This window comes from Ruditapes philippinarum, unplaced genomic scaffold (assembly GCF_026571515.1).
Source record: "Ruditapes philippinarum isolate M1 unplaced genomic scaffold, ASM2657151v2 ctg5474_1_1_1_1, whole genome shotgun sequence".
Taxonomy (NCBI): Eukaryota; Metazoa; Mollusca; class Bivalvia; order Venerida; family Veneridae; genus Ruditapes; species Ruditapes philippinarum.
The window spans coordinates 70,388-98,100 of record NW_026852808.1 but is presented as its reverse complement, the minus strand read 5'-3'; the positions used below and the strand labels follow the sequence as shown (position 1 = coordinate 98,100).

Here is a 27,713-nt window from a genome sequence, read left to right as displayed (position 1 = left end):
AGGGAATAATTATGATCTTACGCCAAGTCGTTCCATAAACGGTGCGTACTATGCAGAAGAATGAAACGTCTGCGTCAAGAAATCACGCTTAAAGGGAGGGGCAAACTGACTCAAGGCGTTCTGTTCCTGCACGACAATGCGCCAGGCTTAAACATCCCAAGTTGCGATTGCTGCTGCAACTGATTGCGGCTTTGAAAATCTTCCCTTTCCCCATATTCTCCGGACTTGGCCCCTTTGACCTCTACCTGTTTCCGAAACTGAGAACCAAGCTTCGTTGTAGACGTTTTGGATGAAATGAAGGTGTCATGGAGGTGGTCAATGAGTTCTTTGAGGACCAAAATATAGTATTCTATTTTGAAGGGTTAAACAAGTTGGAGCACAGGTGGGAAAGTGCATTTATGTAGAGAGCGATTATTTTGAAAAGTGCGAGCATTAGTTGGGTTCTCTGACTACCGCAAGTACATCGGACTGATAACGTTTTGATCAATTCTCGTAGATATCAGTTATGTGTATGGCTGTTATTATTAAAAGCTATAATTCCTCCACTTGATCCATTTGACTTTGGATATTTCAAAGACGAAAAGACACGAATATTCAGCTTATGACCAAACTTTCAGCCGCACTGGAACTTTTGAGTGATCTTGAATACACTTGTTCAGTGATGATTGGGTTTGACTCACATGACAATTTTTTGCATACTTATTACAACAGATAGGCTATAAATTTGATTGGTTTATTTATATCACGCAAGTACAATTTAATTGTGATTGATCATAAAATCCTTTCTTTGATTATCCGCACTGTACTTCTGCTCTATCATGAACAAAATATATACGTTCCTTGCGAAAGTAAAAGCAACTACTTGTGGTAAACTGCATTACTACATGCTCAGGAACGATTCGGTCAATAAACGGTACCACAAACTTCAAACACCACCACCATGAATCTGTCATCACTGGCGCCGGTAATACGGTGTGAAATACAAGTGATGATATCTTGAAAAATACCACTGAAATAATTTCACAATGTCTGCTCATTTCTGAAAAGCAAATTGAAATAACCAGTACATGATTTGAAGTCACACAAGGACAAGCTTCGGGGCAAATTTTAAGTGATATTGTTTCTTTTTCTTTAACTGTATTCTTTTTATTAGTAAATGAAATACTAATGATATCGATCTGAGATATTTGTTATCCTTGTCTTGTTATCATTTAACATTGAAATTATTAAAGAAATGCTTTGAAAACGACGACGATTTTTTAATATTTTTATACGTTCAATGTCTTCTTCATTGGGTGGTGGTTTGTCTTTATTCCTGAAAGTTTAGAATTATATTAAATCAATTGCAATTCGGTGGCTTATTACTGATGAAAAATGAGGTCAACATATAATGCGTTGTAAAATGATATTCTTATGACAATTAATATAAAAATATGTTCATCCTTAAAGAGCACATATGAAATGCATTCGTCCTCATCGATAGTAAACTCTGCTTTTTTTTTGTTAAAAAATGTAGAGAATGTTCTTACAAATTCGTAGAAGAAAGAAAATTGATGTGACGGTCAAAACAAGCGTTTTTATAATAATTTGTGCAATAATTCTTTTTTTTAACCGATGTGATCGGTTTTAAATAAACTAACAGTTTGATGTATTAAGGAGACAAAAAGAACAAGAAAAGAATAAGACATCATTTGCTGGGAAGCAGTTTAGCACACGTTTTTTAAGTATTGGTAAGGAAGAAGGTGGGACAATTATAGCATCAATGAACAACTTACGGATGGGTGGTGGTTTCGCCTTCCTATTCGTAAATTGCCTTGTTCTTCAAGCAGTCTTTAAAAAAAGATATATTGAGGATTTTACAATTCATATTATGTAAGAGACCATGTTATAATTATCATTTATTTAATGTTCATAGTCTTTAACGGTAAATGCTGGTATTGGTAATCATAATATGTAACAATAGCACACATGCTTTGGACAAGTCTGTTTTATTTGATTACAATGTTAAAATACCCTATGATAAAAAAAACAATATATATTTACGATGTGTAACATTAGTCTGCCGTATTACATGTATTAAAGTGGTTGTTTTCAAATAAACTTACAATTTAAAGCGAGCTGGTCTACAATAGAAACATTTTCCATAAATGTTTCAAATATTGATAAAAGTAATAGAAATGTATAATTTGAAAAATCTTATAAATATTTTTTGAGACAAAAAAGTTCTAAGTGATATTAAGTATGAAACGATATATGACGAGAAATAATATTTTTCTATAGGACAATATATTATGTACATGTATATCTATGTAAAACTCGGATCATGTTCATCACACATACAACCATCATCAATATTTCATTCAATACTAAACACCATTCACATTATGTTTTATATTATTACAAACCTTCCATTTTAGACCAATTTACTTGAATGTATTAAAATACGAAAGGGCAAGACATCTTTCTGTTGCAGGGCAACAGTTTAGCACCTACTGTTTTTTAATTGGCAATGAGTATATGTGCATTGAAATACTTACGGTTTGGTTGAGTATCTCTTCTTTTTAACAACATATTTTGTGTGTTTTCTTTAGTATTCATTTGCCTGAAAATGTATATTTTAGCGAAGTAAAATTCATAATGATCAGACGTAAAGAGACCGTTTTATTATCATTGATTTATTTGTTTAAGTTCCCAGAGATCAAAACTAGTTCTGCTAATAAGTACCATTATAACACCTCACTATTTTTGTAATGCTACTTTCCCATAAACCAATGGCAGTTATTCTTACTGTTAATTTAAGTGTACCATGCGATACAATTTTTGTATTCTTACCCTCACCATTTTTGTATGGCTAACGCCTCGGTAACAGTTTTTTTCTTGGGATGATATTTTTACTGTTACTCACAAACTTATGTGTCATTTATATACTATTAACGTAGCATGTCCCCAGATTCATGTCAATTTCCATAAACAATTTAAAAATGTATTTAAAAGTAAAGCGTTTATTGTGAAGTGTACAAAGAAAGTAGTTTACATATTGCAAACGGCAAAATCCACGTTAATGTAAATTATTGCTTGAATCTTGAATATTATACTTTTCTTTAAGTCTTCTTTTTCTTGAAATATTATGGCTCTTCTGGATCAACCAGGTTTAAATAAAACAAATACAAATGTAGTACTGTAGCCATAACATATGATGTAAGGAGGATATACATCCTTAACGAATGTTAAAATATATCAGAAAAAAAACACATCTTCATCATATTGAAATATTGTGTCAGGGTCTTATTAGCTCGGATGATACATCTTTTGTCACATTTGAAGGCCCACGATACCGCAGAGTTTCTTTTATTTTGATTTCTCAAAATCTTGTTATGTTAACTTTGTTATCCTGTTATAATTTCCAGGAAATCCCTATTGGCCAATAATTTGAACCATCTTTTGCTTCTTTGCCTTTTGGCAATAAAAATAGCTAAAGTGTTTTAGTAATTTGTATGGAAATCAAAATAAAACTTTGTTACATTTGATACTTTTACGCACATAATTTCACTTTCAGTGCTATTTAATTCATGAGATAAACTTTTAGTTATTTGTATGGAAATCAAAATAATACTTTGTTACATTTGTTACTTTTACGCACATTATTTCACTTTCGTGCTATTTAATTCATGAGATTAAAAAACTTTAAAATGCTCTAAAATCATTACCTAAACATTATAAAACTCATGTTTGCTCTTTTAAAAGGAGGGTAAGAAATTGGTTTCTGTGGCATGCTGTGCCTTTAATTCAAATGCATCACGTCACAACTGAATATCCGTTTACAATTGTGTTGCAACTGCTATATTAGCATTAAATCACAGTCAATATATAAAAAAGAGTGCCCGATTATTACTCATCTATGTGAGATATTTTTATCCATATAAAATCCTTTTATTATAGATATGACAAGGAAACCAAATAAAGAATTCCATACAAGTTTTGCACCAGTATACATGTATATTACATGTATTAAACTTATTCATTGAAAGGAAATTAAAAAGATTTTTAAAAAATCGTCACGATTTTCAAGTTTATCCTTATGTTGCATTAAATAAATTTCATAAAAAGAAATAGCTACATTTCATTAATTGAATGTGTTTCATATCGACTCCCGTTCTTAATTTGGTGTCCAGACAACCAAAATGAGTTTTATAAGCCAAAATTTCTGCAATTTCTTAGCAGTCCGAATTTAACAGTATATTTCCGCATTATATTACGGATGTTTTCATACAAATTCAATCTTTTTTATGAGTTTAACGACAGGGCTGATGCACCGCGAACCTAAAACAATAAAAAGTTGTTTGCACAACAATATCTCATATTTGCTGTGATACTCGAGTTTACCACTATGACGAAGCGCATACACGAGCTAGTTATTCTAGTCTTCATTTGCATGTTAAATTCGTATACGAACTTTAGTGTTACCGCGGGGTTTTCCTTTTAAAATCATAACTTATAAACAAAGTTTAATGAGATTTACAACAATACTGTTAAAAATTTTAACCGATATCAATTATTTTGCCTTTGGTTCATTAAATGTTTCCTGACTGCCTGATCGGTCACTTTAATGCTGTGAGATCCTTAATGTAATGTTTCTTTAATATTGCTAAACCAATTTTAATCAATTAAAATTGAATGGCTTGAATTGCATTTTCTAGTTTATCATAATTAAAAAATTAAATTTTAAGCTTATAAACTCACCTGACATTCTCTTTTTCTCGTTGTTTCCGACGTTTCAGCACAAAATATCTAGCAACCAGAAGAATAAATCCAAGAATAACACCAACAACACCAACAACACCAACAACAACAGCAACTTGTCCAATTACTGGTGCAATGTCGATCCGTTCATTATCTGCAAATGAAACTTATTAAATGTATCTTATATTGGAAGGACACGTCCATGTTAAGATTTATTATAGGCAAGACAAGTTAATTAGTGAAAATTCCGTAGGCTTAAAAAACCATGAGGACAGACATAATAAAGCAATTTTGGCTATAGAGGTGACAAACACCAACGCTGCTCCTTAAGTTACCTCAGGAGAATGACTAGATATCAGATAAAACAGCAACCCTTCTGTAAAGCAGACAAAATCTTCCTAAAATAGTAGTATATTCAGAGTCCTAGAATTTATTTAAGTCATACGAAAAGCGCATATAACAAGACATGCGATAAAAAGCTAAGAAAATAAGCGCATTTGATATACAGACATTTCTAAACCAAATTAGATATCGATTCTGAAATCCCTATTTACATGTATAGTTGTCTATTGTACTGATATAGAAGTAAGGCTTCAATTACAATGATAATATAAAAATGCATTGAACTGTTGATCATGATTATGCCCTCTCACATTAAAATACAGTAATAAGAGAGTTTCGAAATTTAGCATTTTATTAAGTAAATGAGCAGCTTTTGAGTAACAAATTATGAGTAAAATAAGTTCTACCATGGTCTTCAAAAATGTACTTGTAAGCTGTACTGTATGACTCTTTGCTTTCATTCCCATATACCGCTAAAATTTTCAAAAAATAGTTCCCATTGTCACTAGATTTAGCAGAAATGATCTCTGTATACTGTACTTGTTGATCATACCCGCAATCAGAATCATTCGAACACCTTCTTGTATAATTGGCATGAATTGTTGGTGTTTTTTCCTCCTCAATGCCACTACTAACCTACATAATGTGTAACAAATAACCTTTACTTTTTGTATTTAACTCACTTGACAGAAATCATGATCACATATAAAAACATATCACTATTTCGACCATTCTTATTTTTTCATTTATGATCGTATATAAATCGGTGAGAGGAGATGAATTTGTGCATTTCGATGAGTGAGAAGGTGAGCTTTTAGCATTAAGTCATTCTATACGATATTTAGTGTGGTGATTCAACACACTTTTAAGTCTTACTATTACTATTTTACTCTTTATAATCTTAATTATAAATACTTACTTGTTTGACAGTCATTAAGGACAGCTTCGCTGAAGAAGGACACTTTTCATCCCGATAAAAGTTCAAGTAATAAGGTAACCTTTTAACAGTGTTGTGAAGGTTTATAACGTCTAGACATTTGAGCAGGGTCAGTGTATTATAAAGTACAATTAATGTAATGGTAATGAAATTTATTTCAGTCTGTATATTAGATACATAGCGGACCTTAAATGACAACCACCGGACAGACGGATGTTCTGATGACAATATTTACAAGACAGGGTTATTTCTTTGAACTTCCTTTGATATATATTAACCCTACAACAAATTGTATAAAACATATACATGTCGCTTTGCATCCAAACTCTAATCTCTTAAAATGTGAAATCTTACAAACGTGGTCTATAGCGACATGTAGGGATCACTTCTCCGTCGTCTGTCTGTCAGTCAGTAAGTCTGCCTGTCCATTCCAAAACTAGTTTGGCTACTCATAAGAAACTACTAGTGCAATTTCATCCAAACATTACAGGAATAATCAACACCATGTTTATTTATGAAAATCGTCGGCGATTTTTAGTTCAATGATTTTTGTCAGAGTTATGACCTTTTAATGATTTTGATCAGTAATTTAATAGGAATGAAACTTTACATTACTGATACTTGAGCATATTACACGGGTTTTCTTGTTGAATGGTTTGGGCTGAGTTACGACCCTTAACTAAAGGCGTGTTCGCCTGTTCATGTTTTGTGTTGCCTGCAACACAGTAGCTGAAACATGAAATAAAGTAACCACGACTTCGTAAGTATGTCTGTTCATCCGTCAGTATCTTTGACTGTATGTCTGTCCGTCTTCACCTCAAAAACAAGTTTATCCAAACTATACTGGAATGATCAGCACTAAGTCTAGTTGCGCATATCTCCGGCTTTTTTCAGTTCTCTATTATTGTAAAAGTTATGATCCCATATTTCATTTATTCATTTTTTAAAATATTTTGCCCAGACTTCTTCTCTTATACCATCAATGCAATCAATGAGTGGAAAATTACAGAACTAGATATAACTCAAGTACTTGAGCATAATTATTATGTTTTCCATTTAAATAATATATGGCTCATTGTAAATGTTGTAATTATTATGTTACAACGTCAAAAGTTATGTTTCTGTAGATAAGTTTTATCTCCTTTATTTACTATAACGCCATATATTACCAATACATTAAGTTTAGCAGAAGTTAACTCGATTCAAATTTCTAAGATGCTTCTGACCTGTATGTATGGATATGTTTTATTGGCTGTGTATTCAAAGCTCGGGCTTTGACTTGCCCGGCTTTAGGCTACACATTTATATTTAAAAGGGCATTAAATAATAAACAATTAAAATAAATATTTCTTAACATTATCAGTGAAATTTTCAATCTCATTTCTAGTTGGACGCCGCCATTATTTATATAACTCTGATAATCGACGGTATTCCGAGCAAGTTTATGGCATAAGAATTATCGTCAAGGTGATCCAATCGAAGACGAAAGCTGTGCATGAATACCGAATGACACCTTTTTGAACGAAATATGTAAAATAAAAGATGAACAATATTTTTTATTTGACTTCCTCCTCCATTGGTTTTGCCTACATTCATATTCATATAATTCTTTACTTTGATTGAAGCTTAATACTGATTATATCATTTTCAAATGTTTTAAATTTAGGAAAAAACATCATGTAAGAATTGCAAAATCGTTTAATTTGTTAGAACTGAGATTTGATATTGTTTTTCTAGTCAATTTATGATTTTTTTTATTGTTTCTGTACTCACGTATCAATGTGAAACGTTATTTGCAATACATCCTAATAAAATCAGTCGTGACCTAGTTGTCCTTCTCTTGATACAGTAAGAACTCAATCCACATGATATCTGTGACCGTCTGCTGAATTGGATGACAGTGACCTACGAAGATCTTCTCGACAGTTTCAAAGGACTAAAGCCATGGAGGAATACGTGAACGAACGAGCTGCAGCTCACTTGCAAACATTTAAATGTGAATATGGACGTTGGAAAGCGCATGCAAGTGTTTGCAAAAGAAAGGTGGAAATAAAAGTGGTGAAATAATTACCATATTGAATAAACTTTTTATCTGGTGTATCAGATTTTGACGTTTCTTGTTTCGATAAAATAAAGAAAAGTGAAAATGCTCACACTATTTTCTCGAGAACAGTTTGTAACTCCTGCTTTAACACAGTGCCGGAAATTACGTCACACAGTTTAACTGATCAAGACAAGGATTTATTCACAATATCGCACACTGGACTTTCTGTGAAGAGAGAAACTTTTCAATTGCCTCCTGTATTTTACAGTGCAGTTTCTTCAGATAAACTTGCTTGCTCTATCTAATTTATATAATGTACTCCACACTTGAGCACTATGTGAACTGGTTTTTTCGTCAAAGATTCCACACGGTGAACTTGCTTCTCCACATCTTAATCAGAGCTCCAGTAACACATTTCATGCATCTAAAAATTTAATAAGACCTGCGCTTGCAAAGGCTATCTCGGAATCCCTAAATCTGATTCGATTGTCTGTAACAGAACCTATGATATTCACCGGCGATTCTCTTCAGTTCAGTTTTAAGAGTGGCGAACATCATTTGAGACTGTTATCGTAAGAAAGGGAGTCTCTAAACGAGACATCATTTATTATTTGCACAGATATGACTGTGCAAGAAAGGTTTTAAATGAACGCTATGAACATACATTTGTTATACAAAAGGCATTCAGAGACAAACTCGACAAATGACCAAGAATTGCATCTATAAATCCACTTGCCCTGAGGGAACTGGCCGACTTTCTTGAACGTTGCCGAGATGCCACTCCTAATGTTCATAATTTGAGCTTACTTGATGATTGTACAAAGAATCTAAAATATTAAGCAAACCACCAGAATTTATTACAACAAGGTGGAACAGAGAGATCCAAACTTTATCCAAAGTTCAGTCAATTTGTAGACTTAATAGTCAGGGCAGCAAAAGTATTATGCAATCCTCAACGCCTATCGAAAGAAGAGGCCATATGCTGTCTGCAAACACTTTTACAACCACTGCGAACAAATCATCTATTTATAGAAAGAAAGCTAATTTGATACAACGACTATGTGACTATTGTAATAGAAAGGGTTACTTCATTTAGGCCTGCAATAACCTTAACTCGTTAACGATTGAAAGGTAAATATCATTTAGTAAGGTTTGTTTGTTTTGCTTGTTTGTTCCATTTTACGCCTTTCTCCAACAGTATTTAATTTGTATAGGCGGGAAGTTTCCTAACCATCTGTTCTGGAGAGTTACACCAGTACTAGACTACCTTCCTCCGTGCTAAACTACCAAAGCACCATCCGGGGATCGAACCCACGCCAGAAAGGTAACTGCATTAGAACTCATCGACTCTAACCCCTCGACCACGGAGGCGGTCGACATTTAGTTAGGATTATTGCAATAGTTATGGTTGCCTCGGAAAGGGTCAAAGGAATCATGAATGTCGGAAGAAGCTGACCTGTAGCGTGTGTAAAGGCGGCTGCCATCCAACGTGTGTGTATGAGGAAAGGTCTAACAAAGAAACATGTGAAGCCGGCAATGATTTTATGAAGGCCGCAACGTCATTCAAGGTTAAGGGAAATGCATCAATTGAAAGACATATTGTGCTTATATCCAAGGTTCATAAACATTCATGTGAGGTTCTAACATATGCCTTGTTTGATACTCAGAGCGACATAATCTTTATCTATGACGATACGTCAGCAGCCTAACAAGTTAAAAGAAAACCCATCAAGCTAAGTTTATCAACAATTACCTCACAGCAAAGAGTCATTGAAAGTAAGAGGATAACGGGACTAATGGTCCGTGGATTACGTCAACAGAATAGTGACTACAATCTGTGCGAACACAAGGGGATTTATTCCAGTTATTCGTTCGCATATGCCAACAAGAGAAACTGCAAAACTTTGGCCACATCTTAAAGAGATAGTCAACGAAATACCACATTTGCGGTCATGTGTAATTTGACTTCTTATTGGGTATAACTGCCCGTAACCTTAAGCACAGAATCGGACAATAACAGGTATGGAGGACTAGCCATACGCAGTTCAAGCGACCTTCGGTTTGATTATTGAAGGAAATACGGATCTTCTGATTAAATCTGGTATTGTTAGCGGATTATGTCACTGCGACTCTAGTAAGAAACTCCCTCCTAGCATATCAAGGGAAATTATAAATGTATTTGTATCAGACTTCAAGGATGTATCAAAAAACACTTTTGTTTAATTTCTTAAACAATTCGGGAAAAACATACATAAGAGAAACAACTAGAACTATCGCTGAATGCGATTCATACCCCCACTTGACAGAAGACAACTTGGAAAGGTGGTTAAGAGAATAAATTTAGTGGCACAAATACATATACATAAAAAGAAATTATCTCTGGTGAAAAAAAGACTATTTGTACAGGTATTAGTATAAATATATCTTGTCAAATCATGTTCGAAACAGTTACAGATAATCTTTCATTTTCCAAATGTACTACATATTTTCTAAGTCAATATTTGACCTTAAAGTGTGGCCTTGACCTTAAGCTGGCACAAGGGTAAGATGGGTTCTGCACATTGCCCAGTTGGGGTGAACATTTGAGTAAAGTTTGAAGAAAATCCTTTCATTAGTATAGAATTTATAGAGCGGACATAATATATTGTCTAGTAATGATTGTATGTAAATTTAAAGACGACTTAAAAGGGGCATAACTTTGTCAAAATGAAATACAGAGTTATAAAACTTGACCTGCATATCTTATTTGTGACACCTCATATATCTTTTAAGTTTCAAGCAAATACTTGTGCTAGTTTCAGAAATTTTCAAGTACATGTAAAAATTTAAGAACGTTTTCTAAGTCAATTTTTGACCTTCAAGTGTGACCTTGACCTTTAGCCGGCACAAAGGTAACATAGATTCTGCACATAACCTTGTTGAGGTGAACATTTGAGTAAAGTTTGAAGAAAATGATTTTAATATTGTTAACTATCCACATTTAGATGGAGATGTACCTCATGCTATATCTACGGGGTGTATATTTCTCAATTAATTAGATTTGCCAGGGCGTGCAGTCGTGTTGATGATTTTAATGAGCGCAATTTATTTATTACTAACACACTTCTTAAACAAGGTTATCGCTATCATAAATTGCGTAAATATTTTACAAAGTTTTACCATCGTAATTCAGACTTAGTTTTAAAATTTAATTGTAATTTAAAAACTCTTTTACGACTAGGTATTAGCAAGCCTGACTTCTATGGAGATGTGGTTTACAAACTTCGTACGATCATGGGTCATCGTAATTTTTCTGCTGTCTTCACTAAAATTATCAAACGGTTTATTAAAAGAGGTTATGACCCAATTATTTTAAGGCATACCGCATGCTTGGTGTTCAACCCTTTTACAGTTGGACGCTACGCTTTCCTCTTTTAATTACATCTGACGGACTAAGTGGGAGACTCTATGATGGACAGTTCTTAAAGCCCTTTGGGACTGAATTGTCTTAATGTTCGTCTTCTGTCTTGCTTCGTCGGGCCCTTGTAGGTGATTTTCTTGTTGCTCTGCCTTCCTTTAAGGCATCGAGTACTTTGGTAATGGTCATTAGGCTGTACCTTTTTCTACATATTTACATAATTTTGTATGTGTTTTATTTATTTCGTCTAATGTAACCATGACCATTGTTAGAATTTCACTTGGCGGGGATTATTTTTATTTACACTTTCATGTCATTCAGGAACATATTGGGGCTAAGAGTGAGGTTTGGCGCGCCTAAAACCGGTTTAAACTCCCCAGTGGTTTAACTACCACTGACCGTTCCAAGGCGGTACCCCTCTGTGTTCCTTCACGTGTTTTTCATGTCTGTTTTGTTACTTGTTTTGGATGTTTACATGTTTTGTGATGTCTGTCTTGTTGGATTGTCGTTGACGGTAAGTATTTTCTCAATCCCCCCCTCACCCATTTTTAACCCCCCCCACCTTTTCACCCTTACAGCCCTTATCCCTTTAATTCCCTTATGGGCCCGTTTTAGTTGATATTATTTCACATTACATGTCCCACTCCTTTCACCCTTATGTCCGCTCTAGGTTTTTTTAGTGTGTCGGAGGCCGCGTCCTGTGAACGTTGCCTATGCCTTGTTGATCTTTATTCTTGTTTTTTTCCATTAGTATAGGATTTATAGAGCGGACACGACATATTGTCTAATATTTGATTAATGTAAATTTGAAGACTTAAAAAGGGGCATAACTTTGTTAAAATACAATATTTTAATTGCTCTTACCCTGTTATGAAACTTGACCTGCATACCTATATTGTGCCACTTCATATATATTTTAAGTTTCAAGCAAATACCTTTTTCTAGTTTCAGAAATATTCAAATACATGTTAAAATTTAAGAACATTTTCTAAGTCAATTTTTGACCTTCAAGTGTGACCTTGACCTTAAGCCGGCCAAAGGGTAACATGGGTTCTGCACATTACCTTGTTGAGGTGAACATTTGAGCCAAGATTGAAGAAAATCTTTCAATTTGTGTAGGAATTACAGAACGGACACGACGTACTGTCTAATATTTGATTGTTTGATATTTGACCTTCAATTGTGACCTTGAACTTGAGCTGACACATGGGCAACATGGGTTCTGCACATTCCTTTGTGGAGGTGAACTTTTGAGCCAAGTTTGAAGAAAATCTTTCAATTAGTGTAGGACTTACAGAGCGGACACGACATACTGTCTAATATTTCATTGTTTGATATTTGACCTTCAATTGTGACCTTGACCTTAAGCTGACACATGGGCAACATGGGTTCTGCACATCCCCTTGTTGAGGTGAACATTTGAGCCATGTTTGAAGAAAATCCTTCAATTAGTGTAGGAGTTACAGAGAGCGGACACGACATACTGTCTAATATTTCATTGTTTGATATCTGACCTCAATTGTGACCTTGACCTTGAGCTAACATATGGGCAACATGGGTTCTGCACATCCCCTTGTTGAGGTGAACATTTGAGCCAAGTTTGAAGAAAATCCTTCAATTGGTATAGGATTTATAGAGCGGACACGAAAATGGAGACAGACGGACCAACCGACCGACCGACCGACGGACGGACGCGACAAAGCGAATCCATTATAGCCCCCCCCCCCCACATTTTGTGGTGGGGGTATAATAACATAAGAGAGAAGATGACCATTTCAAAATGCCCCTACCTGCTAAAACAAACCATTTATTTGTACAAATTTAGAGTTTTTGATGCATAGTTAGTATAATCGAAAAATAGAGTGAAATAAGAATCCCTAAAGAAAGCCCAACGCGGCAAAATTGAAAATGTTGCAGGCTCAGTTTGATTGAGCCTGTTCATTAACGGTACTGTCAAGTGCAAACTACTGTCCACGCCCCCTAGCACTGGCTTAAGCAGACATGAACTGGTAAAATTTAGAATTTTGAAACATCCGCAGATGTGTTCATATGGCGGTTATCATGGAACCTTCTATGTGACACGTTAGTGCCATTCCATGAAAAGCGGTATATGGTCCCCAAGTAAAAAAATGCGTGTGCCCTAAACGAGAAAATAATGGGCGGAACTAAATAAAATGGAATTATGAAAGGGGATCTGAGGTTATGAAGCCTGCATATCACAGATATAACGTCAACAGACAAATTTTAAAAAGCAGGCCTCATATCCTAAGGGTGATTCAACAGTATTCAAGTGAGAAATACTGGAACCACCCAACAAGAAAGATGCCGAATAGATAGAACTAAAATACCACAAGCGCAACAAAAATGTCGTGCTGAACGATCTTTAAGGATCGGAAATATAAGATCCCTGATTGAAGCCACAGGAAGGTCAAAATTGTATTGTATATCCAACATCATGGGGTATATCATTCTAAAAGCTACATGCCTCCAAATGAGTCAAAATGTTTCAATCAAATCAAACTTGAGAAAACTGTACTAAGATGTAAGGAAAAGTAAAAAGTTTCAAGATTCAAGTAATATTTTACATATTCTCTGCGATTGATGAGTGAATTGTCAGCATTTACAAGTATGTCGTTACTTCGTTACTAACGCAGTAAAGGCTATTAATGCATATTTTGACCATTTTTGGTAATTAACGCGGTTTTAAAGTGCCATGGATAATGTGTAAATTGCTTCCTTTTGGATACTTCACAATATTACACATTCAAATACATTTTCAAATTTTTCATGAAAAATAGCATGAATCTGGAGGCATGCTGCTTTAAAAGCGGGATAAGCTGCGTGAAGTATTCTTATGTTCTGCAAAGTATGGCGGTGCGTCGCTGAATGAACATCTCTGTACAGGTCCAGATCTGAGGAATGGTCCTGCAGGTGATCTGTATAGATTTAGAAGATAATCTGTGGCGATAATGTGTGGCGTCGAAAGAATATTTCATTAATTCTTCGTTGGTGAACGGAGGGCTCTTTTTATTTATAAGGATTTGGATTGAGGAATTGGTATTTTAATTGCAGTACAGAGCTAATATGGGTGAGTGGCAGAGGTATAGTTACAGAGCCTTTTTGCGTTCCTTGTGGCGGGAAAATGATGAAACTGGCACAAAGACATCAGTATACTGAACGAACGTACACCTTTTTGGTGCAGCATCGCTACATGTATGTTCAAACTATGGCCTTAAATACCTAGCTAAGTCTAAAGAGAAAATATACTTGCAAGGATCATATTTTGCACAGAGCAATTTATATGAAGATGATGGTTTGACCAGTGTAAAAATAGAAAAATAAGCTATATAACTTATACCGGATGTGCAGCTGCTTTTTGCAAATGATGGTCCTCGTCTGAATATATTCATATCAAATAAAAGGCGTCATTGACTCAATTCCATTTTCTGAACGAGCCACAGAGGTAAAAAAGTTAGATTCGGCATTCGAGGTTCTACAAATTGAAAGTGCGCTTGGTGTCAAAATGACTACTATTGACAATGTATTCAACATTCAGAAAATTGTTAAAATACCCTACCTTCTAGACACAACTTGCTGTTAATTGTGGCTTTGATATTTGATCCACTTTGGTTTTTCTCGCCATTTGTATTTACACTGAAGCATATACTTCAAGAATTGTGCCAAACTGAGTTGGTTAGGACGACATACTCTCAAAGGACAGGAAGCCTGAATGGGATTGATGGTTTGAGGAATTGACGAATTTAAATTGTGTCAATATTCCATGGTATATCAGTCCACATTTTCCGGGAGCCATTTTAGTATTGAGTTGCATCTTTTTTCAGATGCTAGCTGCAACAGGTATGGCCATTGTACCTATATAATATTCGTAGAAAAACATCAGTCCACTGTGCATTTCTGATGGGAATGACAAGGGTTGCGCCTTTAAAGGTCACCACCATACCTCGTCTTGAAATAACAGCGGCTGTACTTTCTGTCAAGACAAGTTTATTCTTAAAAGAAGAATTAGATCTTCCATTTGCCAGAGAGGTTTTTTGGTCCGACTCATGGGCAGTCATTGGCTATATTAAAAACAAATCAAGAAGGTTCCATATCTTTTTCGCCAATCGTATGCAGATAATCATTGAAGCAAGTTACGTTTTCAAATGGTTCTATTTGGAATACGGTAGCCGTTCAGCTGATCATGCACCTTGTGGCTTAACAGCACAGGAACTCATCTGTTCCTCTTGATTAAAGGGTCCAACTTTTCTTTGGTGAAAGGAGGTTCATGAAATTAGAAATTGGGCTAAAACTTGGAGATTTTGTTGTTTAAGCTGCCCTAACTCTGTACACACAAGGGAATCCTTTTCTTATCTTTTCTCTCTTTTTTCTTTTTTTATTAAATTGGCAAACCGTTGACTGTCACAGCTAGAATCATGAGATTAGCAAAGAATGTAAAGGTTGTTCATTCTCCATCAGTGGAAGAGAAAAGGTACTCGAAACTTGCGCTACTGTGACCCCTACAACAAAAGGCGTTTTAGAATGAATGTATCATTATGTGCTCATCAGATACTTTGCCACAAAGTAACAGGCTTTACACCTTTAGACTCATTCTTGTCGACGGCTTACTCTGGGTTTGGTGGGGGACTGAAAGAAGCAGATTTAGGGGACTTTGTCAAACATTTCGTGATACTAACAAAGGTTGAACACATCACAAGTCTTATTATCTCATACGTTCCCCTGGCAGTACAACATTTAAGAAGAAGCTTAACGTTACATCAACTTCGGACTGACATTTGAGGAGCAAGATGGTTTCGAACTTTATCCGTCAGTATATCATTTGCGGCAAACTAAAACGGCCTGCAGAAACGCAACGAATGGCAGACATTCCGAAGATCTAAAACAACCATCTCCACTTTTTGTCTGTTGTGGAATCAACGGGTTCTTGTTGAACAATTAGTTGGACTTTATGTTATTTGCCCCAAGCGCTTGTCATACTTGTGGTATTTGATAATGCCAAATACGTACTGTAAGAAATATCTTGATCGCTATTCTGATAAAACATCTTGGTCGACGGTTTTGATATGTCTTATTGACTGTGTATAATACTGTTGTTTTGATTGAAGTTTGCTTCTGATTACATGTATATCATTTTGAGATGTTTATATTTAGAAAGTAACATGATGTAAGATTTAATGTGTCAGAACTGAGACTTGATATTGTTTGTTTGATCATTTTATGATTTTTTGTATTGTTTCAGTTCTTACGATTTTATGGTTATGGTGCAATAAGAACTGTCTTCTAGATGTCCTTGTTCTACAAACATTTAACAGGTCGATTCTGATGGACCAGATGCATTATTTAATACGTCTCTTTTACTAGTCGTTTTTAAAGTAAAGACATTTGAATCGAAAAATATGTCATAAAGATCAAAACGCAATAATAAATGTTCATGCACCAAGTTGTTAAACAATACATTGTTATTTGTACGCGCTTCGGTTCCTTACAGTACGTAAACAATATTTGGGCCGATGGAAGTTCAGGAAGGAAGTTTTGTTTCCATTGTTACTAAAATTGATATAGAGAACTTACTGACATCTTTATCCATTTAAAAGAAACCTCAGTGTCTTGAGATATACAGCCCGATATCGCTCTTACAGTCCCACTTATTGTATCTTCAAAAAGAAGAGGCTGATAGTCTGTAAATGCATTAAAAATTAATTAATTAATTAATTAATTATGAAAAAATACCATAATAATGTAAGAACATAATTGTTTGATCATGTTGTGTTATATTCTTAGTGCTAACAAGTATGCTTAGCCTGTCCCTATATATGAGAGAAAGAAAGACATTGGGCTAATTCCACAGAACATATTGTAATATATGCTTCCTGACACAACAATGAATATAATGTTTATTATGTGCATTACACATTTCAGAACATTCATACGAAAACTAGACACACATTAAATATATTGATTATGCTAACCTGTAACTTTTATAATTTCAGAATCGCTGTCAGTACCGTCTGAACAAATCAACTTTCTCCCGTTGTCTTCCTTGGTTATCTGTATAACTGTCAAATTGAAGATGCCCTGTCTATCGTATGTAAATCTGTACTGTCCTTCATAATCGGGGGTTAAAAAACAATTATTTTGTGAACATTTTACAATTGGTATAACATCGATTGCATTCATCCACGAAATGGCAAATCTTCTCTTCTTAAAGTTACAAGTAAGGGTAACATTTCTACCACATTCATATGACATCTCACCAGTCTGATTACCGAGTTTTTGTATAGAAATATTTCCGCCTGAAAATAAAAGAAAACAAATTCAAATCAACTTAAACGCTTTGAGAGTTTATCATTATTAGTTAAGAATAACTAAACGTATGAGGTTTGTGCACAAGAAATGAAATAATGAAACTTAACAGAAAATGACTGTTGTGCAATTTTCAATGTCTTAAACGATAGGTATATATGCTGTTTGAACTAAACTAAATCATATACATGGATCAATGAAGTAATGCTGTATGTGTTGTAAATAAAACTTCCATACACCCCAACTTAAACGTGTTCAGATCGAATATGACCATCAGAGGTAATATTTATTATATCATCCTGGGGTCATAAAATTAATACAAATCTTGGTATTCAGTACAGTACAAATTAATTTCACTTGAATACTTCTGCTAAAGTAACCATTAAGAGTCCATTTGTACCAATGTTGTTACAGGTTACACGTGTTTCTTTTGATTATATATGTGTTTTTATATAATTGAATTTTATGGTATAGCGGTAGATAATAAAATAAATAAGGTGAGAATGGCATAACAAGTTCTCGGGTTAACAATATCCATTATTGCCGTAACAGCCATGTGTTGTTTATGGTATATGCTTTAAGTGTGTTTTAACAAATACGAAAAGAAAAAAACATAAGACAAGGCTATGTTATCTTATATCGTTTTAAAACAAATATTTACATGTATCTTTAATGCTATTGTCAAAAGACAACGAAACAAAAAGTGTAAAACCTGTGTTATGTTTGTGTCAATCATAGTTCTGTTTATACGAATTTATTTAAGTTCGACTGTGATGGAATCTATACTCTTTTTTTAAAAAAAACTCCGTTTATGGAACCAATCAGTACAAAGCAATGAATTTAATTTCTTGCTCATGGAAACAAAGGCTTGCCCCCAACGGGGGTTGAATAGAGAAAAATAAAGATTCCCACAAGAAGAACACACAAAACGTCAAAACAGATAATGTTTCAGGCTCGGTTTGATTGAGTCTGTTCAAGTGCAAACTACTGTCCACGCCCACTAGCAACGGCTTAAACATTATTCAACATTTAATATGAAATGGTAAAATTTGGATGTTTGAAACATCCGCAGATGTGTTCATACGGCGGTTATCAGAGAATCTTCAATGAGACACGTTACTGCCATTCCATGAAAAGTGGCGTATAGTCCCCAAGTAAAAGAATGTGTGTGCCCTAAACGAGAAAACAATGGGCAGAACTAAACGAAATTGAAATCTGAAAGGGGATCAGAGGACCCGCGCGTGTAAATAATAGAAAACGTAATAACATGCCAAACGTGCCAAAATAACATTTTTATATCTGTGACACATCAGTGTCAATTATAGATAAGGGAACAAAAGTCATATATCCGTGACACGTGGTGTTTATAAATAGCAGAACAAATAGTCACATATCTTCACTGCGGATAATCAGGTGACCCAAATCGTACAATGGGCTAATTAAATGATGGTCTGAACGTTCGCTTAATACAGTAAAATTGAGGTAGGCATACAGTTAACGTTAAATCATTAGATTGGAAAAATGGAAAATACGCATTTGCTGTGAGCGCAATAATAGCATTTCTTTTAATATTTAAATTATTTGAACAAAGCAGTCAGAGTAACGAAACAAATCACCAAATGCATTGCATATGTGAATGGTGAAGTGTATAATACAACAAATTTGATTGATCTCGAAAACCATCCCAAATATATCAGCATAAAAGATCAAATTGGAAACAAAAATAACACCCGACTTTTTCCTCAAAGATCAGATGCATGGTTTGAAACAAGAAAAAAGCGCGAATAACCGGCAGTACAATTTACTCTGCGATAGGTGGCAAAGGATTAGGAAAACAAAAGGATCATTTTGACAAACACATCGGTAATATTTCTGATAAAGACCCATCACAAACAGCAAAACTGGCTATTGAGCATTGTTCTCGTAATGAGGTCAATGCGGTTGCCACAATACTTCGCAAGGTTTTGCCTGTGCTTGAAGCCAGTCTTTGTTTTTGTGAGGAAGGATTTGTACAAGTGCAGTACATGGATCAACAATGCTTTCTTGTAGTCTCTTCAGATTGTAGTCTCCGTGGGGACAATACATTGTCTGAAACAGAAGTTTTAAACACAGACTATCTGTTATTTGTAAGCTGAACAGAAGCCGAAACCTTCGTTTACAAAGTGTACAGAGACGCTGATTTGTTCAAAAAGGCTCTTGCATTAGCTATTGCTTTTTACGCAAATGATAAACCAAAACGTCCAACAAAATAATCGCCCGAACAAAAAGCCCTCAAGGAAGAGATAACAAAAACTATTAAAGCAATTCAAATCATAGGCAGATTTACATCATGTACTGTAGGCGTTCAAGAAAATACAACTGTCACAAGCGGTGCCCAAAAGAAAATTACAATTAAAGATGTGAAAACTCTTCTGATGGACATAAATAATCGAAGAAAGAAAGCGACCGAAGCGGTAGTGTTTTTTATAGCTGATTTAGATCAAAGCTGGAAAGTTGAGTTGACAAAATTCGGGCAGCTCCTGTAGCATGGTTGACGGTCGTACAATGAGACGCATCGCAGAATACGTACATACGGAGTGACATATGAAAGGGATTCATATACCATGTGTGTCATTTGATGGGCAGTGTCATAACATGATGACTCGAGCAATCAATGGTACTCCTCTTACTGTTCACCAACTCACAAAGATATATGGAAATCTGTTGAAAAATTAAGTAAAACAGACATTGTGACAAAAATTACTTGTTTCATTTTTCGCCTTTTCCCAACAGTATTTCAGTCATATAGGCGGGTAGTTTCCTAACCATCGTTCCTGAAGAGTTACAACAGTACTAGACTACCTTCCTCCGTGCTAAACTACCAAAGCATCTCCCGGGGATCTAACCCACGGGAGATGCTTTGGTACTTAACAAAACGTCAACATAAAGTGGCAGAGAGAAAAGATTGAAGATTATGTGACAAAGAAAACCAGGAATGTGATTGTTGTTACATCTGGTGGTAAACGATTCCCAAAGCTGCCAAAGAATCTACCAAAACCTACGTATGAAGAAAAGGCAAATCTTGTATAAAAACCTGTTACACTAGGTGATGTGATGCCTGAGACAGTTCAGGAATCGTGGGAACTTGATGCAATGTGTTGGCAATGACTGAAGTAGAATCAGGCATAGAAAAAGATGCTTTTTCTGCCAATGTAAGCGAAACAGAATGGGCGTTGGAAATGTTGTTAATGAACAAGTGGAAAATTCGGAAAATGTAATTGAACTTGATAAAAATCTGAAGAACCAGGAATGTCTGTCAGATATACATGTAAATAGTCAGAAACTAATTAATTTGAATGATTTAGAAGGTATTTTGCGCTTATTGCAAACGACCGGCACCTGTAATAAATCAGGTAAATGGGAGGCAATTTAAGAGAATACTTTAAATCACAAGACTCTCTAGTTGCTCTTCTTGATTCTGAGATAAGAATTATCTTAAGATATCTTAAACAAAAAAACTTGTTAAAGGAACGAAAGAGTCTGATCCCAAAGGCGTCAAAATACGTGAGATATCACAAGCATTAGAAATTCCAGGTGACTCATTGAAGACAATGGCCAAACAAAAGCGTTCCAAGACCTATAAAGTAAAGTCTTTGAAAGAACTAGCCACTCGGGTTATAACGAAGTTTCGGAAGGAACATTTGAATGTGATATCGGCCGAATTTGAATGGCCTGATAATAACAATAGTTGGCAAATGCTGATGTCACAAGTTACAGGAGATGATACTAAATATGAATGGTTTTATCATCCAGAATATAGCATTGAACGAAACCAGTATGAAGTCAGATGTATAGATGCAACACATCTTCTAACTAGGGCAAGAAGGAAAAGTTGTCATGGGAGCGTAGATGGCCTCTCAAATGAAGCCTGGTGTAAAGTTGCTAAATCTTAAAAGACACTTTTAACACCAATTATGGTTTCAGAGGTAACCGACCCTATGTCAGATGCAATGGCAAAAACACATTTTTTCGAAACAAGTAGAAAATGAGATGAAAAAGAATGGTAATGAAGAAAGTGCAGCATTATGTCATGACATCAGGGCTTGGTTGGAAGCTGAAGATAAGCCGGGAATAAGTGCACGAGAGAGATTTCAACTTCGCTAGTCTCTCCGTACCAAACTTCTTAGTAGAAAATCTTTAGCGAGTTTCCACCTGCAACATATTACGTCAGAGGTTGGCCTATACAACTCTGGGAAGGGATTATAGCTTGTATCGATGCAAAGTGCTTGCTGTATGCCTTAACAACAACAGAAACATATAAGCAAAGAGCATTCAGTAGCATGATTGGTGAAACACTCTTTTCAGAAGTTTCTCTACACGACAAGAGAGGACAAGGTACTCTCACGTCAAAGGAGTTTGGTAGCCATATTGGAAACACGCTAGAGCAAATGCAAACGAGGATGGACCCAGACAGGTTCTCCTTTTCAAATGCTTTGCAATTACAAACAGTATATCACTTTACATGGTTTCTAAAACTGTACTGATGACTTTCTTAACAAAGGCGATTTTTTTTCTCTTATTAAAAATGTTACATGTTTCTTTAATACTTTTTTATAGAGAATGTTTTTCCTAGTTTAATCTATATTATTTAAATACAAGTACTTGTTCCATTTAAGACAATTATTCTTTAAACTTTTATATAAATTTTGTTTTGATAGGCCATTTTTGTACTGCACCAGCAAAAAGGCTGTTTACGAGAAAATAGACAAGACTGACAAAGAGATAGACAAGCAAGACCTCAAACATTCGAAACCTGGTCGATCGATTCCTTCAAACGTTAAGTTTAAGTAAGCCACATCATAAACACTTTCTGCAACAGATAAAACAATCAATAACTACTGCCACTAAGAAAATCACCTTATTAGTACCACTGTAATATATATCGATTTAAGCTTTATAACAATCACTTTTACAAATAAACTACCACCGCTGACACGACTACTACCAATACTAATCCAATCTCAATCAATGCACTTTAAATGATACGATTACCACTGCAACTAAAATCCTAAACAAAAGCAATTCCTGCCATAGAATAAATAGAATCAAAATTTTTCAAATTATTTTCTTGTACTTTTATTACTTTTTTCTGCTGATAGATGCTTGAAAATATGAGAGACAAAACCCCTTACGCTTTTAATGTATATTTTCGGGAAACCCCAAACCATTTTGACAAAAACGAGCGCACAAAAATTTGGAAAATTTAAATTTCCAAAGGGGGAAACCAAAATCAACGGGGAAGGGAAAATAAGTACGAAAGCACCCCTGGCTTTTCCGGGGGGAAAAAGGCCAGTTTTTAATCAGGCGAAGTTTCTGCTTTCGTTAAAAATGGGAATAGACGTTTAATTATTTGATCAATTTTAAATATGGTGAAGCAGAGATTCGCATTTGTGCCCAATATGGGGATATACCTAACAGTGTTATTGTTTAATAATTACTACATTACTGCATATTTTTCCCATTTTTGAATTAATTTTAACCAGAACAATTAATTCAGGTAGTTCCTCTAGAACTAGCTCATCTGTATAAAGAGAAAGTCTTTAATATGTTTTAAACGTTTATTTTTTATAAAATGCCGATATAAAAAGTACATCTGAACTTGAGAGATCTCATATAACTCGAAGAATGTTTAATCATAAAAACACTCACCTCATAAAACTCAAAGATGGTTTAATTATAAAAAAAACACTCGCCTAAGGACAAATTGCTGTTTGTGTAAAAGCAGTAAAGCAAGTGTTTCTAACAAACATTTGGAAAATGTTGGACACTAGATCATACTTATGCATAAAATATTTTTTAATTATACTATATACATGGTCCTAATCTCCTTTACACAATGCTTATTGTCAAATGTCTAATCTGAAGCATTTGTCATTTCGTAATGGAATATGTTTTAGGTTTTTACTATATACATATAAGGAAAACCTATGACCACGGGATGGGGCCAATTTTGACATTAGAAGCAGCATTTGAACAACTTGGGAAGAGGACCTATAGATGATACCAAAAATCTGGGCCTAGTACTTTCAGACAACAAGAATGTTTAAGATTTGCATTCTTGAAGCTCCCGTTTTTGCCCTGTGACTTACATACGCAAAGACCGGAACTATATAAACACATTTGATAGGGGACTCCCAAAGATCATTCCTGTAAAGTTTGGTTAATGTACAGTCATGTGTTTCACAGGGGAGGCTGTTTATAGAAATTTTAGACGACGCATGATGACGAATGACAGGGGATCACAATAGTTCACCATGAGCACGTTATGCTCAGATGAGTTGTTAACGAAAATAATCTTATTGATACATACAATAATCAAAAAAATACATGTATATTGATTGGTGTAAACAAAAAGGCTTGGTCATTAATTTAATTGCCCATAAAAAGTACATCTGTACTTGGTTAATCTCACAAAATAAATAAAATCACAATAAAATAATCACAAAAATATATAACGGTGTTTAATATAATGATAAGATCAAAATATTGATAAACACAAAAAAATATTCATCATCATTTATATTATACATTTTAATACTGTAGACATAGAAAAGTATATCTATACTTGAATAATCTAAAAAAAAACAATATCACATACATAATAATCACAAAAATAATCACAATGATTATGGCAGTGTAAATAAATGGCATGAATTTGATAAAAAAAAGTGCTTGATGGAAAAACAAATGAAAAGCATTAACACATTAAGCTTATAACAGCGTTGTCCTAGTTCTAAAAGCTTTGGAGCAAATGCTGCATGTTAGAGTGGGTTGAACATGAAATAACTTATGTTGCTTCAGTTCAGACTTTGTTGCGAATGGACTACCACATTCTTCACATTGATGCGGTTTTGGTCCACAATAGTTGTTTGCTCTGAAATAATTTAAACACATTAGAAGTTAGCATTACTATCAGATAATTATGTAAATTTTGCTTCCATGTTATGTTTAACGGCGTTGAAGCTATTATAACCAGGTTTCATAATATGTGTCCTTATATGAAATGTTTTCTTAATAGTTTTTCTTTATTTAACTATTTTTTTGGGTTATCTTTATCTTTGACACGCAAGCCGTCAGATATGATATGTACTTCCTATTTGAAATGCAATTTACATACATGCCTTTGTAATTTGTTGTAAAAACTAAAAATTATATGTCCAACAGCATTTATGTGGCGCCTTCTGCTCGTGAATCTGCTCGTGACTACTTAAAGCAGATCGAGCTCTAAATGATTTGCCACAATGCCGGCAAATAAACATACCAGAACTTATATAAAGATATCTTTCCTATAAAGATAATGAAATATTTACGGTATTATGGTGTGATGCAGTAATAAACGATAATGTAAGAACAATATTAGAATTTCAAATATACAGCATATATTCCATAGATATACGTTAATATGCTTACCATTTAAAATAACACTTTTTTCTGCGTCTGAAATACAAATAAAGATCTGAACTTTATTTCCAAATAAATTGACAAAATTATATTACAATTTATGTATGTAATTAAAACTGATATTGTGCTGGTGAAATAAATTCTATAAAATGTATATTTTTGCATTTTTTTGTGTGGGGGGGGGGGGGTTGCATTGTAAATACTTTTAAGGTGATGTACAATATGTAACAAAGCAGAATACTATTAAGATGAGAATTTAATTTAATGATTAATTCATTTAATTCAATACTTCTTCTTACTTTTCACTTTCAAATATTATACTTGCAAGACGTCAATGACAGGAAGCGAGAAACAAGTATTATGGAATGAAAATTTTGACGAGATTGAGTGGACAATAAAATCGTTCGGCCATTGTACTCATTTAATTTGGTTCGGCCATTGTACTCGTTTTGTAAAATGACGTACAACTTCCTTATGCAGCTTTACAAAGGTAGGAAATTGTTCATGAAAGGCAAAATTACACTTCTGCACCATGTGTCAGTGCCAATTTTCCCCACAATGCGTTTCATGTACTGAAAACAGCGCATTTTAGTGCGTACTCAACACCAAAAACAACTTTTTCGAGTTTCAGGCCTTAACAGAGAAAGCTACAAAGTAACTGGAAATTTTGTGTAATGTATGGTGCACTGTGTGGGTCATAATTTGAATAAAGTTGATTAATTATTTTCAAGTCTTTGTGTTTTTTCTCTTGAAATAAAATTGTTTTATTTCTATTGTTTGTTTTTTATTACATCTATATAGACCTAAGCTGGTTACTGATGTAAATCATTTTTTTAGTGTATGGTGTACAATTTGGGCCATTTGAAATCCTGAATTTTAAGTCACATTTTTTTTTTTTTTGGTCCAATCCATTTTTTTTTGTTTTCTCATCATGGCGGATGGTACAACTCAGTCCTTAGACTATTCAGATGCAGATCTAGAATTTTTTTGCTAGACAGTTACAGAAAATCTGATAAGTTTCAAGTTAATGCAATGGCAAGTACACCTCATACAGTACAACTCAAGTCATACATTTAATGTACACCTACTCCTATACGGGGAACTTATCAGCAGAACAGGTACACATCAGGTTCACCTTTCCTCCACCTGTTATAGCATTCCTCCACCCATGCCTAACCCTCAACCAATACTTGTCTTTGTGACAAATAGGGACTTGGTACATGCCCCGTATCCCTGAGTACCTTCTTTTTCAGGAGATGGGAAATACAACTCGTCAATGTTTGAGATATGGCGCTATGATGTCAATTGTGTCATTGATGAGGGTAATTATCCACCATTTATTATCAGGGAGGCCATTCGTAAATCTTTGAAAGCAGTGCCAGAGGTGTTCTTTTTTGCATTTAGGTGAAAATGCCACTGTTCCCGAGATCTTGAATGAGTTAGATGGCATTTATGGTAATGTTCATTCAACTGAAAGGTTGAAGAACAGTTTTATAATGAACAGCAGAAGGTGGATGAGTCTGTTGCTGACTATAGTTTTGCGTCTGGAGAGGTTGCTTAGCAGGATACCGTGCCAATCTTGATAGGATGTCCAAGGATGAGATGCTGCGGGGTAGGTTGTGGTCAGGCCTCCGAGATATAGAGCTGAAGAATGCCTCTCGATTTCTTTTTCAGAAGGACCTCAACTTCAATACTCTTCGTAAAGAGTTGAGAGCCATTGAGGAAGACTTGCGCTTGTCCAGATTACCATCTTCTCTTACTCTTCCACCCAAGCAGGCAACCCAGGCCAATGTTTCTTTACCTAATACTCCTAATGAGCCTGTTCCTGCACAGCAGTGTGCCACTACTGTAGATAGTAGACTTCTCCAGGAAATAAGGGCCCTTTCTAAGCAGATGGAAGACATGGAGTCTAGGCTGTCTAGTATGGAGAAGGAACTCAAGGGCTTGAAACAAGAGAGATCTTCCACTCAGGATGTCAAAGCCTCTGCCAGTCCTTTAAACTACAGTCGACCTCCATCGCAGGGCAGATGAGAGGTCATACTTCCCCTTTCTAATGACCCTGCTTCTACATTTCCTCTAGTTGGCTCTTCTAATGAATCTGAAATTCTGATAAATGGTACTTCTACTATAGCTTTGATAGATACTGGCTCTATGGTTTCATCTATTGGAATTTCATTCTTCAAAATCTTTTAAAGCCTCAGCCTGTCATGTCACAGTTGTCAGATTTTATGTTGGATATTCTTCTGCTAATGGTTCTAAAGGTACCATATCTTGGATTATTCAGTTCTTGATATTTCTTTTTCCTTCTCTTTCATCACAATCTTTTTCAGCTCCTATTCTGCTTGTTCCAGACACAGAGTACTCCTGCGCAGAGTTCCCTTTAATAATAGGCACCAAAAACATTACTGAATGTTTTGAAGTCATCAAAGAACAGAGTCAACCCCATCTCCACTTTCAGACATCATATCTCCTTGTTTGACATTGTCACCTAA

General features: G+C 34.8%; 1 protein-coding gene across 3 annotated transcripts in view; it reads right to left on the bottom strand.

The window, feature by feature from the left end:
• Positions 1–717: 717 nt before the first annotated feature.
• LOC132724948 (uncharacterized) overlaps positions 718–27,713 on the bottom strand; it is a 50,743-nt gene continuing 23,747 nt past the window's right edge. For 2 of the 3 annotated variants that reach the window (XM_060709950.1, XM_060709934.1), the window contains exons 2-8: positions 17,448–17,771; positions 17,050–17,156; positions 5,490–5,718; positions 4,741–4,894; positions 2,538–2,602; positions 1,776–1,830; positions 718–1,039 (exon numbers count right to left, since the gene is read on the bottom strand). In XM_060709950.1, coding sequence (XP_060565933.1) covers positions 1,799–1,830; positions 2,538–2,602; positions 4,741–4,894; positions 5,490–5,718; positions 17,050–17,156; positions 17,448–17,771 — 911 coding nt within the window. In that variant the 3' untranslated portion in view covers positions 718–1,039; positions 1,776–1,798. The other variant, XM_060709941.1, reaches the window with a different exon arrangement.